This window comes from Xyrauchen texanus, chromosome 21 (assembly GCF_025860055.1).
Source record: "Xyrauchen texanus isolate HMW12.3.18 chromosome 21, RBS_HiC_50CHRs, whole genome shotgun sequence".
NCBI classification, from domain to species: domain Eukaryota; kingdom Metazoa; phylum Chordata; class Actinopteri; order Cypriniformes; family Catostomidae; genus Xyrauchen; species Xyrauchen texanus.
The window spans coordinates 2,366,110-2,379,590 of record NC_068296.1 but is presented as its reverse complement, the minus strand read 5'-3'; the positions used below and the strand labels follow the sequence as shown (position 1 = coordinate 2,379,590).

The window sequence follows — 13,481 nt, the reverse complement described above, 5'->3', positions numbered from 1 at the left end:
TTTGTTTTGTTATTTTAAACAAAAACAGGTGTGTCCACAGCATCCATATGATCAATTATGTCCAATTTAAAATTACTTTTGCCATGTCCTGGCCATACGTGCTTGGACTCCAATGATTGCCGCTTGTGGATATATTTAGTATTTGTTATTAGTAGGGATGAATCGACCGGCAATATTTATGGGCCAGTTATTGACCAAATGTGTAATTATCACCACACTTTGTAAAAACTCTATGAATTCAAATCCAAAAATAATGATGCCACAGTATGTAGAAGGGTTGGCGATCCTAATAACATTTCAATTTGTATCATTCTCGATCTCATGAGGAAAATCGTTGTTAAAAGACAAGACAGTTGTGAAAGCAGCACTACCCATCCAAAACGCTTTGAAACCATCAAACTTTTACTTCTTAGACATTGGTATGGTATCCATTAATGCTACACGTTTGATTTGAGCAAGTGCTAAACCTTTAAAGCTTAAAAATAGACTGCATAGACCTAATTCACAGCAACGCCATCTTTGATTTTTGACGGGAATGACAACGAGGCTGTGAGGGATAGACGGACAGTCTCTTGAATGGCTGTTACGGCAGTTTAAAGTGTTTTTGGAATGTTCTACGATCAAAACATTAAAATATAAAACATAATTCCAAGAACATTCAGCAGACAAAAAACTCCAGACATCAAGATTTGTGGAATTTCAGATGTGATCTAGGAGCTTTTTACAGCTTTATACCATTCGTTCCATTGAAGAGATGGTAAGTCTATCCCTCACAGCCTCGTTGAGGATCAAAGATGGCGCTACCATGAATAAGGTTTATTTAGCGATTCAGTCAGTGCTGTGTAAGCAAGCGGTGCCCTCTAGTGGTCTGTATGGTATTATACATTATCCACATTAGAGGCTGTTTTGTTCCTTTAGTAACTTTTATATTTTTCCATGATGTGGTAGATATTTCCGTGGAATTGCCCAACATATGCATGATATGAATTTGTGATGTTCTATTATATACAGTATTATATAGAGCACAAATGTGTAAAATGTGAGTTCTTTTGTTTTGAACTGCAAAAACAGTAGTGCAAAACTGTTTTAGAATTACAAAAAATAACCTTTTTTTCACAACAATGTGTTTTGATATTTAGTAAAAATATTTTTTATATTTTTTTTATCATTTTATGTTATATTTTTCTTTCATTGTGGCTCTCTTCAGCATGTTGGCCTGTCATGTGTTCAACAGATCCATGTTCAATGGAAATGATGTATTTTTAGAACAATAAAAAGCTTGTGTACCTTTTTGCACATTTTTAAACATAATATCTAAACTTATCTGATGACAAAATAAGGTAAGCAGCATAATATCAGTATCAGCCAATAGTTGTTCTGGTTAAAATCAGTATCGTATCGGCCAAAAATATCCATATTGGTCCTAGCCTATTTTGCATCTAACAAAATGTAGTCATTTTTATGCGTTTAACAAGAAAAAAAAAATACTAATTGCAAATTTTTTTTTATTTTTCTTACTTGACGGACAAATTATTATTATTATTGGGTTTTTTTAAGCAAACCCTACTACATTGTATTCTATTTTTCAGGAAACAAGATTTGATACATTAGTTCATTCTGCTTTTTAAATAATCTAAGATATTTTTAACAGAAAACAAGACTTAAGTTTCACACCACTTTTATCCATACAACAAAAGTGTATTGTGTCCAGGGGCACAAGATAACAAAATGGAGCGTATAGCAACATAAATGTAGCACACAAATAATCCGTACACAAACTTAATGCACTATACTCCAAGTCATCTAATGCCATATGATTGCATTGTTTGAGAAGCTGACTGATATTTAAGTCATTATTCACTTAAAATCTTGCCTTCTGCTGTAGCACTCAAATCTAAAGTAGAGTGATATAATTTTAATTTATCTCTAAACTATTCCTTTAACACTTGGGTGAAACATATTGTTTTGTGCACTGATATGTCACTGTTTGTGTACAGACATACTGTAATTGGCAGAGAATGCAAATTCCCTTCCATACCGTAATGGCTATGTTTACATGCACTCATTTTCGTCAATCCGAATAAATTAATTGCTATTGCTGATTCCGAATGTACTGTTCATATGCCCCCTAAACTCTGCAATCCCATACAAATATTCATTTACATGTGCATTACATGTATTCAGAACTAATGCGCATGCAACGAGCGTCAGTCGTTGCGTTCTGAAGAAGTGGTGAAAGGCTGAGAAAGTGAGAATGGCATCAAAGTCTGTAATTGTCATTTCGGATTTGTTGAGATATCTAAATAAATATGCCAGAAACAAATGTCCTCTTATGTAACCCACTCTACTCTGCAAATGAAGAATTAGAAGCAGCATCTAATACCCTGTCTGACTTTACCATGTATTCTCCTCATGCCCATTCCTCCTCCTATATAACCGCTGGCGTCTCTGGATGCGAGTACGAAGTAAAGACAGTGGATGGGAGTAGTCCTTAAAGGAGTTAACAGATGTGGAATAGAAACAAAATAATAGGGACTTTATGCAACATCTACGGATGGTATGCTATGCAAAAATCACTAAGCAATAATGACGGCAGAAAGGAGCATTTAATCATTCAAGAAGAACCAAAGGTTTGCTATTTCAAACAGAGGTGTGTGGGTTGGAGGTCCAAACTGAAAATGATAACTACTGTAAGACTGAAATGACTGCGTTATTCCAAAAACATGATCAATTAGCCCCTCTTGTTTGTCATGGATACTTCAAAGACAGGGTCTTATCTGTTTATGGAGCATCAGATCCCAGTAGGGCTTGTGTATCCAATGTGTGGTGGATAGTGAACAAGAGAGAAGAGAGTTTATTTGTGTCTGTTACCACTGTTGTGATCATCTGTTGTAAACGTGCCTGTGTGCAGCCCAGCGTGTTTATTGCATTCTGATTTGCCGCATCTCTGTGTTTACGTTGAGACGCTCCCTTTCTCTGTTTTCAGATCAGTATCTGTACGCTGGCACGGCGTCTGATTTCCTGGGGAAGGACAGCATGTTTAGCCGCTCTCTCGGCCCGCCCCCTGACCAGCAGTACATCCGAACGGACATCTCTGAGGACTACTGGATCAACAGTCAGTGTTTTCTACCATTTCAGTCCAGTAGACTCATGCAAACACATGCTAACGACTGTTGCACAACAATGATGGGCATCCTACCTGTACTACACTGTTTAAAGTAGTTTGATTATCTCTCTTAGCGAGTTGAACAGGGCATATTTTACACCAGGGCTTTTCAAGCTTAACAACTGGGCCAAATGGAAAAATTATTTGGGACATGGGGGCCGAGCCAGAATATTTGGTTATTTATTGTAATTTATTTACAGATAAAAGTTCTATGATATAGTAAAATATTTGCATGTAAATATCTTTTTGTTTTTGATTGTTTTGCATGAAAAATTCTCCACCTACCAGGATATTCAGAAAAAATGCAGTGAAGTTACGAAATGTTTTATGTTTTCTCATTGCCATGTGCTCTCCTGACAGTTCAGTCTTGAGTGATACCCCGCCCCCTGCCTTCCCTCATTACCCTCCTCATTTCCTTCCCTATTTAACCTCCCTTTGTTGTCTGTCCTGTGCCAGTTCGTTGTGGATGAGAAATCAGCCCGGGATTTTACATAGCAACTGGCCCAAAAGTTGAGTGGGGGGTGTTCGCTGTCTTTATATTCGCATATTGCGGTGCCATTTTGGGGTTCGTTCTGCATAATGCGAGGGCTCATTTTAGCTTATTGCGGCCCATTAGGCCCATTTCGCGGACAACCCACCGGCCCACTCGATTCTCCTGATGGCCAGTCCGCCCCTGATCACCCCCAAAGTGCATCGGCCCACTGAGAAAATGCCTGGTATCCCAGATTACCATTCCAGCCCTGGATGTTATCTCTGCATAGGTGTTTGGTCTGTCTGTGCTGCTGGTATCTGGAGAATCCTCTACTGAGACCAGTCTGTGAGCCTCCCCTTCTTCAGCATGGCCACCCTTCCCTTCTGTTTTTGGAACATTGTTTCTCTCCTTCTGGGTAGTTTTTATTAAATTTTTTATGCCCATCACTGAAATTCTACACTTAAATCCTTGCCTCTCGACTACCTCACCTGACAGAACAAACTGGCCAACAGAGGAGTCAGTAAAAAATGGGTATCTTCCTTTTTCCATCTTCCACCACCACTTATTCTATCCGTCAGCTTATGGTCCAGCTCATCCACCTCTGCAATGTCCATCATAGGGAGGCTGACGTGAGGGACTTTCCCTGTGAGTTTCTCATTGCAGTGGACCAGCTGGACTATAATGAGGTAGACTTGAAAAAGATCTTTAACACCAGCCTCAATCTACCTCTCAGTCAGCAGAGGGATTTCGTGTACCCCATTTTCCACCATGGGGAGCCCGAACTTCCGTTCCAAGAAGATTTCCCCCACGTGGACTATCCCAACCTCGGTTAGTCAGATCCCCAGCTCTCCAATGTCCCATACACAGAAACGGAGGAAGAACGGTCCTGCCTCATTCCTACAGCTGACCACATGGAGGCCATGTTAGCCCTGTGTAGGTGTTCGGTCTGTCTGTCTGTGCTGAGACCAGTCTGTGAGGCTTCCCTTAAGCCAGGCCATCCTATTTCCTTTTTGTTTGTGGTACATTGTTTCTCTCCTACGGGTTATATATATATATATATTCCCATCACTGAAATTCTGCATTTGAGTCCTCGCCTCCCTACTCCCTCATTTGCCATAGTTTCAACTTTCAGTGCCAATTGAAACAAAGCTTTTTGGCCACACACAACTCATACTGACACATGCAAACAGAAGCATGAGCTGTTGCCACAGAATAGGGAAAACCACAGCAAAATGTTTCCTTGGTAAAGACACGGTCATTAATATAGTGATGCCACACATGAGTGTTGTAAATTTATTACAGCACTAAAGGGTGCCACCTTTGAGGTATGTTACCCATGTGTCTGATATATAAACCCTTATATTAACAGAAATGATCCCAGAGACATATTTCTGATGACTCGTTTTTATTTCTCTCTACTGAGAGACAAATCACTTAGTTGGTCAAATAAGCTGCCAATGTGTACAGAAGTGCATTTACTGTCATTAACTCAACTCAAAGCTTTGAGATATAGCCATAAAAAGTGTCAACTAGTCAGAATAAAGTATATATTATTTTTGGACTTTCACCTCATAACCCCCCTAGGCTGTTCAATAAAGGTCGACTCCTTGGCTGTTTGCTATAATTTGACCAGAAGCAGAGCAATTGTAATTATGTTTTAAGGATTGATAACAGTCCTATTGTTAATAATCCTATAATAATACAATTATGTACTTTGGTAATTTTGTTTAGATATTTACCTGCACATTTCTAAATTATACAATTAATTTGCAAAATGCAAATGTTTAGCTTAAGTTCAGTTTAAACCTACACTTCTATAAGATGAAACGTGAAGAAAATATAAGAATGTGTCATGCATTTACATAACTTGAAAATAACAAGTAGGTGGCTGCAGAGACTGTGTGGCCCGATTGCCTGTAAAATTAAATTTAGATATAGATTAGTTATACATGGAGGTATATATATTTATACAACATTTGTCAAATTTTAGCATTTGAAGTGTCAGTTTTTGCAATAATGTGATATTACTACGTTTACTCTCAAACCTGACCATGGTGTTACAAGTAGGAGACTTTTTTTTTTTTTACCAATAACGTATTCTATGTCTGTGTGTGTAATGACACAACTCGGGAGCTGAGATGAACCCAGATGTGGGAGTTTAATGTACTGAACACAGGGAAAGAGATAAGCAATGTGAGGTGAGTATTCAGGTTAGGTACAACGTCTTTGAACACAGTCTTTGGTCATACAGTGAACTAAGGCAATAGGCTCAGATCCACCAATGGTTAATTCCAAACCAACATGTGCTCAAACTGGTAATTTAAACTTCAGACAAGTGAGTCACTTACATAAACGGAGGAGCAGGTTTGTATAACAAGACATAAAGTACATTCAGAGTTCTCAAAGACACGTTTCCAGCACATTCAGAGATGTTCGGCAAGTTTCGAACAGGAGAGTTAACTCAGGTTTCACAAAGTCACTTACCTTGTACTGTATATCACAACAGATTGTTGACAATCAGGTAAATAAACAGATAAGCAGTATTACACTGTGGCAGAGCAAAAGGGAAGTCCAAGGTCAGGCACTGAGTGAGTGTGAATGTGTGCAGGTCCAAACGAGATTATGAGCTGCAGGTGTGCATGATAAACACTCAGGCGAGTGAGTGCGGGTGACTGACGGTGAGCTCGTGACAGAACCCCACCCCTGTCAGTGTTTAAACAAAGATTTTTATTTTTATTTTATATGTAAGATTAATGACTAATGTCTTTGAAGTCCATCCTGGATTAACTGCAGAAGTTCACATAGATGCAATGCCCTTTATTGTGTGAGTGTGCATGTTTGTGTGTGTGTGTGTGAGTGCATGTGTGTTTGTGTGTGTGTGTGTGTGTGTGTGTGTGTATGTGTGTGTGTATGTGTGTTTGTGTGCGTGAGTGTGTGTGTGTGCATGTGTGTGAGTGCATGTGTGTTTGTGTGTGTGTGTGAGAGTGCATGTGTGTATGTGTGTTTGTGTGTGTGTGTGTGAATGCAATGATAATTGGCTGATGAAGGCTTTTGTTTGCAATGAATTGATAGTCAATGTATTCAATTTTAAGAATGTAGTCTATCACTAGACTAAGGTGATGCAGATATCAGTGAGGTGCATCGCAGTTCAACCGGCAGGTCATTTTGGTGAAGTCTAGCCCAAGGTTCAGGCAATGTTATATGAAGTATCCCATATCTTATGGTTGGAGTTGGCATCAGTTCATCCTCTGAAGTCCATCGCAATAGACTGAAGTGATGTCTGGCTGGCACCGGTTGTATTTAGTCATCATCACTCAGTGACATGTAGCAGTGGAGTCCGATACCAAGCAGGAACGGAGCTGGATCTGGCTGTTCTGGTGACCTCGGGATATGAATCAAATGAAATAATATTAGTGTAGATGCCATTCAGTTTTATGCAGAGTTAAAGATCATGATAGATGTTTCTGGTTCCGGCAGACCTAACTAAAGCAGCCTAATTGTGAGTTGATGGATAAATTAGGTGTATGCCTGTTTATGCTTGGCATTATGGCTGATTTATTGATTTTACTCAACCAAAAAAGTCACAAAATCTTGTACCATTCAGATTGAGGAAACCATATTTATAAGAAAAAATAAACTAAACTGAAATTGGTCAAAAATGACCAAAGAGTACAGGAGGGTTAAACAAAAAAAATACTCCATATTCTCCATATTCCAACATGCTTTATAGACATACTTTAAATCACTTGAGTTACAACACAGCTGCTGGCACTCGTCTTTTATCCTCTCCTCCATCGTGTACAGAGAGCCCAATATAATGCACTCTGTATCTTCTCATTGAGTCATTGAATGTGTTTGGTCCATGATTGGCTTCCTCTTGAGTTCTAGACCTCTTCCAGTGGCTGATGCAATTTAATGGAGTTTAAACCCATAAAGTAAGTTTCCCTACATTAAACATCCATTAAATGTGTGCTCTGAGCCAAAAGAAAATGCCTACGATTTCCCCTAAACAGTTCAATACAGTTCTGTAGGTAAGGTAAATACAGTCTCACACAGTGGTTAGAAATAAGAGTTTTAGCTGCCTTTAATAGGCTTCTAAAATTATTTGTAATTCGTATAAAGGGATAAGTGTATTAGTAGATGTTATACATTAAAGCTGACCAGCTTTTCTCTCTTTTGTCCCCACAGAGGCCAAGTTTATTTCCGCCCATCCCATCGCGGACACCTACAACCCTGATGATGACAAGATTTACTTCTTCTTCCACGAGGCATCCCGTGATGGGACCACTACGGATAAGAGCGTGCTGTCTCGTGTCGCCCGGATCTGCAAGGTAAGGCCTGTCCTCACACCACTACATCAGAGAGGAACTCAACTCATCTCTATGATCTGTATCTTCCCCGGTGAATAAGAGTAAATGTGCTCCCTCTGGGAGGGGAGGCTTCCTGGTACATTCCTCTTGATGTGATGTGCTGAAAGCAGATGAAATGACTCTTGTCAGGCAGGGTAAATCATAGCAGAGATCTGGCTATGTAGTTGCTGCCCAAGTCATTGTTCATGTTGACAGTGGAAACCCCTTGTGTGGGAATATAACTGCGCTAAGTGATTCCATTGTGTTAACACATTGTGTTCCTCCTATTCCATAACAGGACATCACTAGAAAGGCTGGAGGTATTACAATAATGCTCTCCATAAATAAGGATGGATGGATCTGACTGTCTGTCTGTCTGTCTGTCTGTTTATCTACATATCTATCTATCTATCTTTAATTATTCAATTCACTTAAGTCTGCCTGTCTGTCTTTGTGTGTCCGTTTATCTTTCATTTTTTCATAGTTTTCTAGCCATCCATCTTCCTTCTGTCTGTCTGTCTGTCTGTCTGTCTGTTCAGTAAATCTATCTGTCTATCTATCTGTCTGTCTGTACTATCTATCTCTCTGTCTGTCTCTCTGCCTGTACTATCTGTCTGCCTGCCTGTACTATCTATCTATCTGTCTGTCTGTACTATCTATCTGTCTGTCTGCCTGTGCCTACCTGCCTGCCTGCCTGTACTATCTATCTGTCTGTATGTCTGTCTCTCAGTCAGTCTGCCTGTCTGTCTGTCTGCCTGTACTATCTGTCTGCCTGTACTGTCTGTCTGTCTATCTATCTGTCTGTCTGTACTATCTATCTCTGTCTGTCTGTCTGTCTGTAATATCTGTCTGTCTCTCTGCCTGTACTATCTGTCTGATCTGCCTGTACTATCTATCTATCTATCTGTCTGCCTGCCTGTACTATCTATCTGTCTGTCTGTACTATCTATCTGTCTGTCTGCCTGTGCCTACCTGCCTGCCTGCCTGTAATATCTATCTGTCTGTATGTCTGTCTCTCAGTCAGTCTGCCTGTCTGTCTGTCTGCCTGTACTATCTGTCTGTCTGTCTGTCTGCCTGTACTGTCTGTCTGTCTGTCTGTACTATCTGTCTGTCTGTCTGCCTGTACTATCTATCTCTCTGTCTGTTCAGTAAATCTATCTGTCTGTCTCTCTGCCTGTACTATCTGTCTGTCTGCCTGTACTATCTATCTGTCTGTCTGTACTATCTGTCTGTCCGTCTGCCTGTGCCTACCTGCCTGCCTGTACTATCTATCTGTCTGTATGTCTGTCTCTCAGTCAGTCTGCCTGTCTGTCTGTCTGCCTGTACTATCTGTCTGTCTGTCTGTCTGTCTGCCTGTACTGTCTGTCTGTCTATCTATCTGTCTGTCTGTACTATCTATCTCTCTGCCTGTCTGTCTGTCTGGACTATCTGTCTGTCTCTCTGCCTGTGCTATCTGTCTGTCTGCCTGTACTATCTATCTGTCTGTATGTCTGTCTCAGTCAGTCAGTCTGCCTGTCTGTCTGTCTGCCTGTACTATCTGTCTGTCTGTCTGCATGTACTGTCTGTCTGTCTGTACTATCTGTCTGCCTGCCTGCCTGTACTGTCTGCCTGTCTGTCTGCCTGCCTGTACTATCTATCTGTCTGTCTGTCTGTCTGTACTATCTATCTGTCTGTCTGTCTCCCTGTCTGTCTGCCTGTACTATATATATCTGTCTGTCTGTCTGTCCTGTACTATCTGTCTGGCTGTCTGTACTATCTATCTGTCTGTCTGTACTATCTATCTGTCTGTCTATCTGTCTGTCTTTAACTTTTAATTCAATCATTTAACCTGTCTACCTGCAATTATTAAAACCTGTAAGTCATTCAGAGCAGTTTAATTGATGTTGTAGACTCATCCCACCACACTGAATGCTATAAAAATTCCAAGCTCTATTGCAAAATTCTTGGTCTGAAGAAGGCATATTTTATAGCTTTAGGAGTAAGCTGTAAAGCTAGCCGAGGCCAGATTCCTCACTGGATGACTGGCCAAACACAGGAGAGGGCATCTTTGAAGATTAAAGCATTTAGAAAACATCACTCCTAAACCTCTTTTCAGTCTTTTTTTCTTCTTCTTCTCAAGTGTGTGTGTGTTATTCAACAGGGATAATGGCAGAGACTGAATATGTTTGCTGCTTTAAGTGGGTGTAGGTAAAAACAGGGGAGTCCTTTCATTAAACCCTTCTGGAGAATAATTAAAGTGTTCTCAGAATGTCTCCATGTTTTAAGACATTGCTCCTGCTGTTCATCGAAACATATGTTAACCTGGTCTTGGAGAATAAACAGAGAGGGTCGCTCGTTGTATTCTCATTATAATCCCAGCAACCCAAACAACCGCCCTCTTTCCTCTCTGTTTCTGTCTTTCTCTGTTCTTCTGCTTTTATCTCTGTTTGTGTTCCTCTTAGGTCAGTTTGGAACTGATATGTTTTTTCTTAATTAAATAAGTCGTGCTAATCAAGGGCAGATGTGCCCACCTCACTTCAATGTGTTTTTTGTTTAATATAAAATCTATAAAATAAATGATATATTAAATATGATACACTTGCTTCTGGATTCATTAGAAGACCACGTGTGCATTTGTGTGCAGAATGATGTAGGGGGTTTGAGAAGTCTCACCAACAAGTGGACGACGTTCCTCAAAGCAAGACTTGTGTGTTCCATTCCTGGACCGGACGGAGTAGACACGCACTTTGATGAGCTACGTGAGTGATATGTGATGCGGTCTCACGTCGTAACTCATCAAGCCCTCCTGTTCCTTCTCACAAGCACGTTCTAAAAAGATGTTTATATTGTGTATTTGTGTATGTGTGTGTTACAGAGGACATCTTTCTGCTTCCTAGTAGAGATGAGAGAAATCCAGTAGTGTACGGCGTGTTCACCACCACAAGGTAAATCCAGGCTCCGGAGGATTGGTTATGAATATTTAATATTTAAGTGTTTTGTGTCTGGGTACTGTTGCTTTAAATCCATTATGAGCCTTTTGCCAACTGCTGACAATATGTCATTTGATAAAGCATGTGATTTGATAGAATTTGCCAATTAATCATGCCAGTTTTGTTGTCTCACTGTGTGTGTGTGTGTGTGTGTGTGTGTGTGTGTGTGTGTGTGTGTGTGTGTGTGTGTGTTTGGACTCAGCTCTATTTTTAAAGGATCGGCCGTGTGTGTCTACGACATGGACGACATCCGTGCAGCGTTTAATGGGCCATATGCTCACAAAGAAGGACCAGATCATCGCTGGGTGGAGTATGAAGACAGAATCCCCTACCCACGACCGGGCACTGTTAGTAACTCTCATTCATGCTCATTCTTTCTCTCTTTTGCTTGCTATTATGCCTCTGTCCCATGAAAAAGAGATTCTGAATCTCAATGGGACCTCCTAGTCCCATTGAGATTAATAAAAGCATGTAGCGTCACCTAAAGGCCCCATTGACTCTATGAATAGTTTCAAAAACAGCCACTAGAGGGAGACTTAACACAATGTAAATACACTTAATATATAAAGTTCATGCCAAAATAACATTCATAATACTGTCAAAGGCAGTTACATCACTTCAGTATGCAATAACAATCACATATGCTATATATATATTCTAAATACATAACTGTTAATCTTTTGCAGTGCCCAAGTCGGACGTATGATCCTCATATTAAAACGACTAAAGACTTTCCAGACGAAGTCATCAGTTTTATACGAGTGCATCCGCTCATGTACCGCTCCGTGTACCCAATGACGGGACGACCCATTTTTACTCGTATCAACACAGAGTACCGGCTCACTCAGATTGTGGTGGACCGTGTGGCAGCTGAGGACGGACAGTATGCTGTTATGTTTTTGGGCACAGGTAAGACAACTCACCACACTTGAGGGTGTGCTCAGAAAGAAACTAAATGTTCTGCCAAGCAAGGGGAGTATGCTGGAGTATCTATGTTGATCAGGTGAACTTTGGATGTGTCTCAAAGCATATTCATCATTTTGGTTCCACTTGCCTATGATGCCCAAAAATGCAGTCAAGGTTGGCAGCTCACTAAGTTTGAGACACATCCTTAAAAATACTGTGACGTCCAAGAAAGCATACGGAGTCTATCTGCAAAGTGTCATGTACATAATAAGCTAACAAGTAGTTTTAATCAGCCAGCAGATGGCAGTAGAGCTCAAATGTATGCATGTGTCTGTACAGATACGGGTTACGTTTTGAAGGTTGTCAGCATTACTCAGGAAAACTGGTCCACAGAAGAGATCATCTTAGAGGAGCTTCAGGTGTTCAAGGTAAATGTCACAAATATGCACTTTACAATGTATTCTCAGATGAGTGAAAAAACAGCAATAAACAAAATCTGTTAATCATGCATTCATTTCTCCTTTTCAGAACCCCTCTCCCATTCTTAACATGAAAATCTCCTCAAAGCAGGTAAGAGCAGAAGAAGCTTGACTTTAAGTCATCAGCATGGAAACACAAAGTAACACTTAAGAGGTTTTCAAAAGGCCATTTGTCATGTTTTAGCAAGTGCAAATATGGGAGTTCTCAAAGGTCTGTCTCATAATTGACGTGTTAGTGGTTCCATTGTTTTGTTTTATATTAGAGTCTTTCTGATAAGTCTGTTTCTTCAGTTCTTGTGCCATTTCTTTCATTTTCCTTTATACTCCCATTTGTCTGATTATCTCTTAGAGTTCTGGCTAGGTTTGCAACTAACCCGAAAGCTTCACTCTTTGCGCCCGTGGGCCATTTCGAGCAGTTCCTGGTCAATTCAATGGATCATTTTGTTTGGATGCTTTTCTCACTCTGTCTTGTATGGACAAGTGTTTATTTATATATATTAAATTAGTTTGCTAGCTAGTTACATTTACATTTATGCATTTGGCAGACGCTTTTATCCCCCTGGAGCAACCTGGAGTGGTGGTGGAGTAGTGGTCTAAGCACATAACTGGTAATCTGGTAATCAGAAGGACGCTGGTTCGAGCCCCACCGCCACCACCATTGTGTCCTTGAGCAAGGCACTTAACTCCAGGTTGCTCTGGGGGGATTGTCTCTGTAATAAGGGCTCTGTAAGTCACTTTGGATAAAAGCGTCTTCCAAATGCATAAATGTAAATGTAAGTGCCTTGCTTAAGGACACAATGGTGGTGGCCGTGGGGTTCGAACCAGCGACCTTGCTGATTAACAGACCTGTGCACAGTGGTGTTTACATTTTATGGAATCGAATCAGGGATGAAAAGTTTGCTTTTGTTTTGAAACCAAAATTGGGGGCTCCCGTGTCTCCCATGTTATTGATTACAGCAGCGGCCAATCGCGTGCTTGGCAAGCTCAGTCCTACCGAGGCAGATCGCGTCAATGATTACAACTACAGCCAACTGTGTGCTTAGCTACACCAGGGCTTGTACAGTGATTCTGGTCTGACAGGAATGGAGCGTGAAGGGTTCGGAAGCGTTACTCGTGAAACCTCTCATTTTAAAAACAAAC

The 13,481-nt window shown here is 40.5% G+C and overlaps 1 protein-coding gene across 2 annotated transcripts in view; it reads left to right on the top strand.

Moving 5' to 3' along the window:
* The window catches only part of LOC127661460 (semaphorin-3D), a 77,153-nt gene that overhangs the window by 40,490 nt on the left and 23,182 nt on the right, over positions 1 to 13,481 (top strand). For both annotated transcript variants that reach the window (XM_052152196.1, XM_052152195.1), the window contains exons 7-14: positions 2,987 to 3,115; positions 7,827 to 7,969; positions 10,611 to 10,725; positions 10,842 to 10,911; positions 11,159 to 11,303; positions 11,643 to 11,865; positions 12,202 to 12,290; positions 12,391 to 12,432. In XM_052152196.1, the coding sequence (XP_052008156.1) occupies positions 2,987 to 3,115; positions 7,827 to 7,969; positions 10,611 to 10,725; positions 10,842 to 10,911; positions 11,159 to 11,303; positions 11,643 to 11,865; positions 12,202 to 12,290; positions 12,391 to 12,432 (956 nt within the window). The remainder of the gene's footprint in view (positions 1 to 2,986; positions 3,116 to 7,826; positions 7,970 to 10,610; positions 10,726 to 10,841; positions 10,912 to 11,158; positions 11,304 to 11,642; positions 11,866 to 12,201; positions 12,291 to 12,390; positions 12,433 to 13,481) is intronic.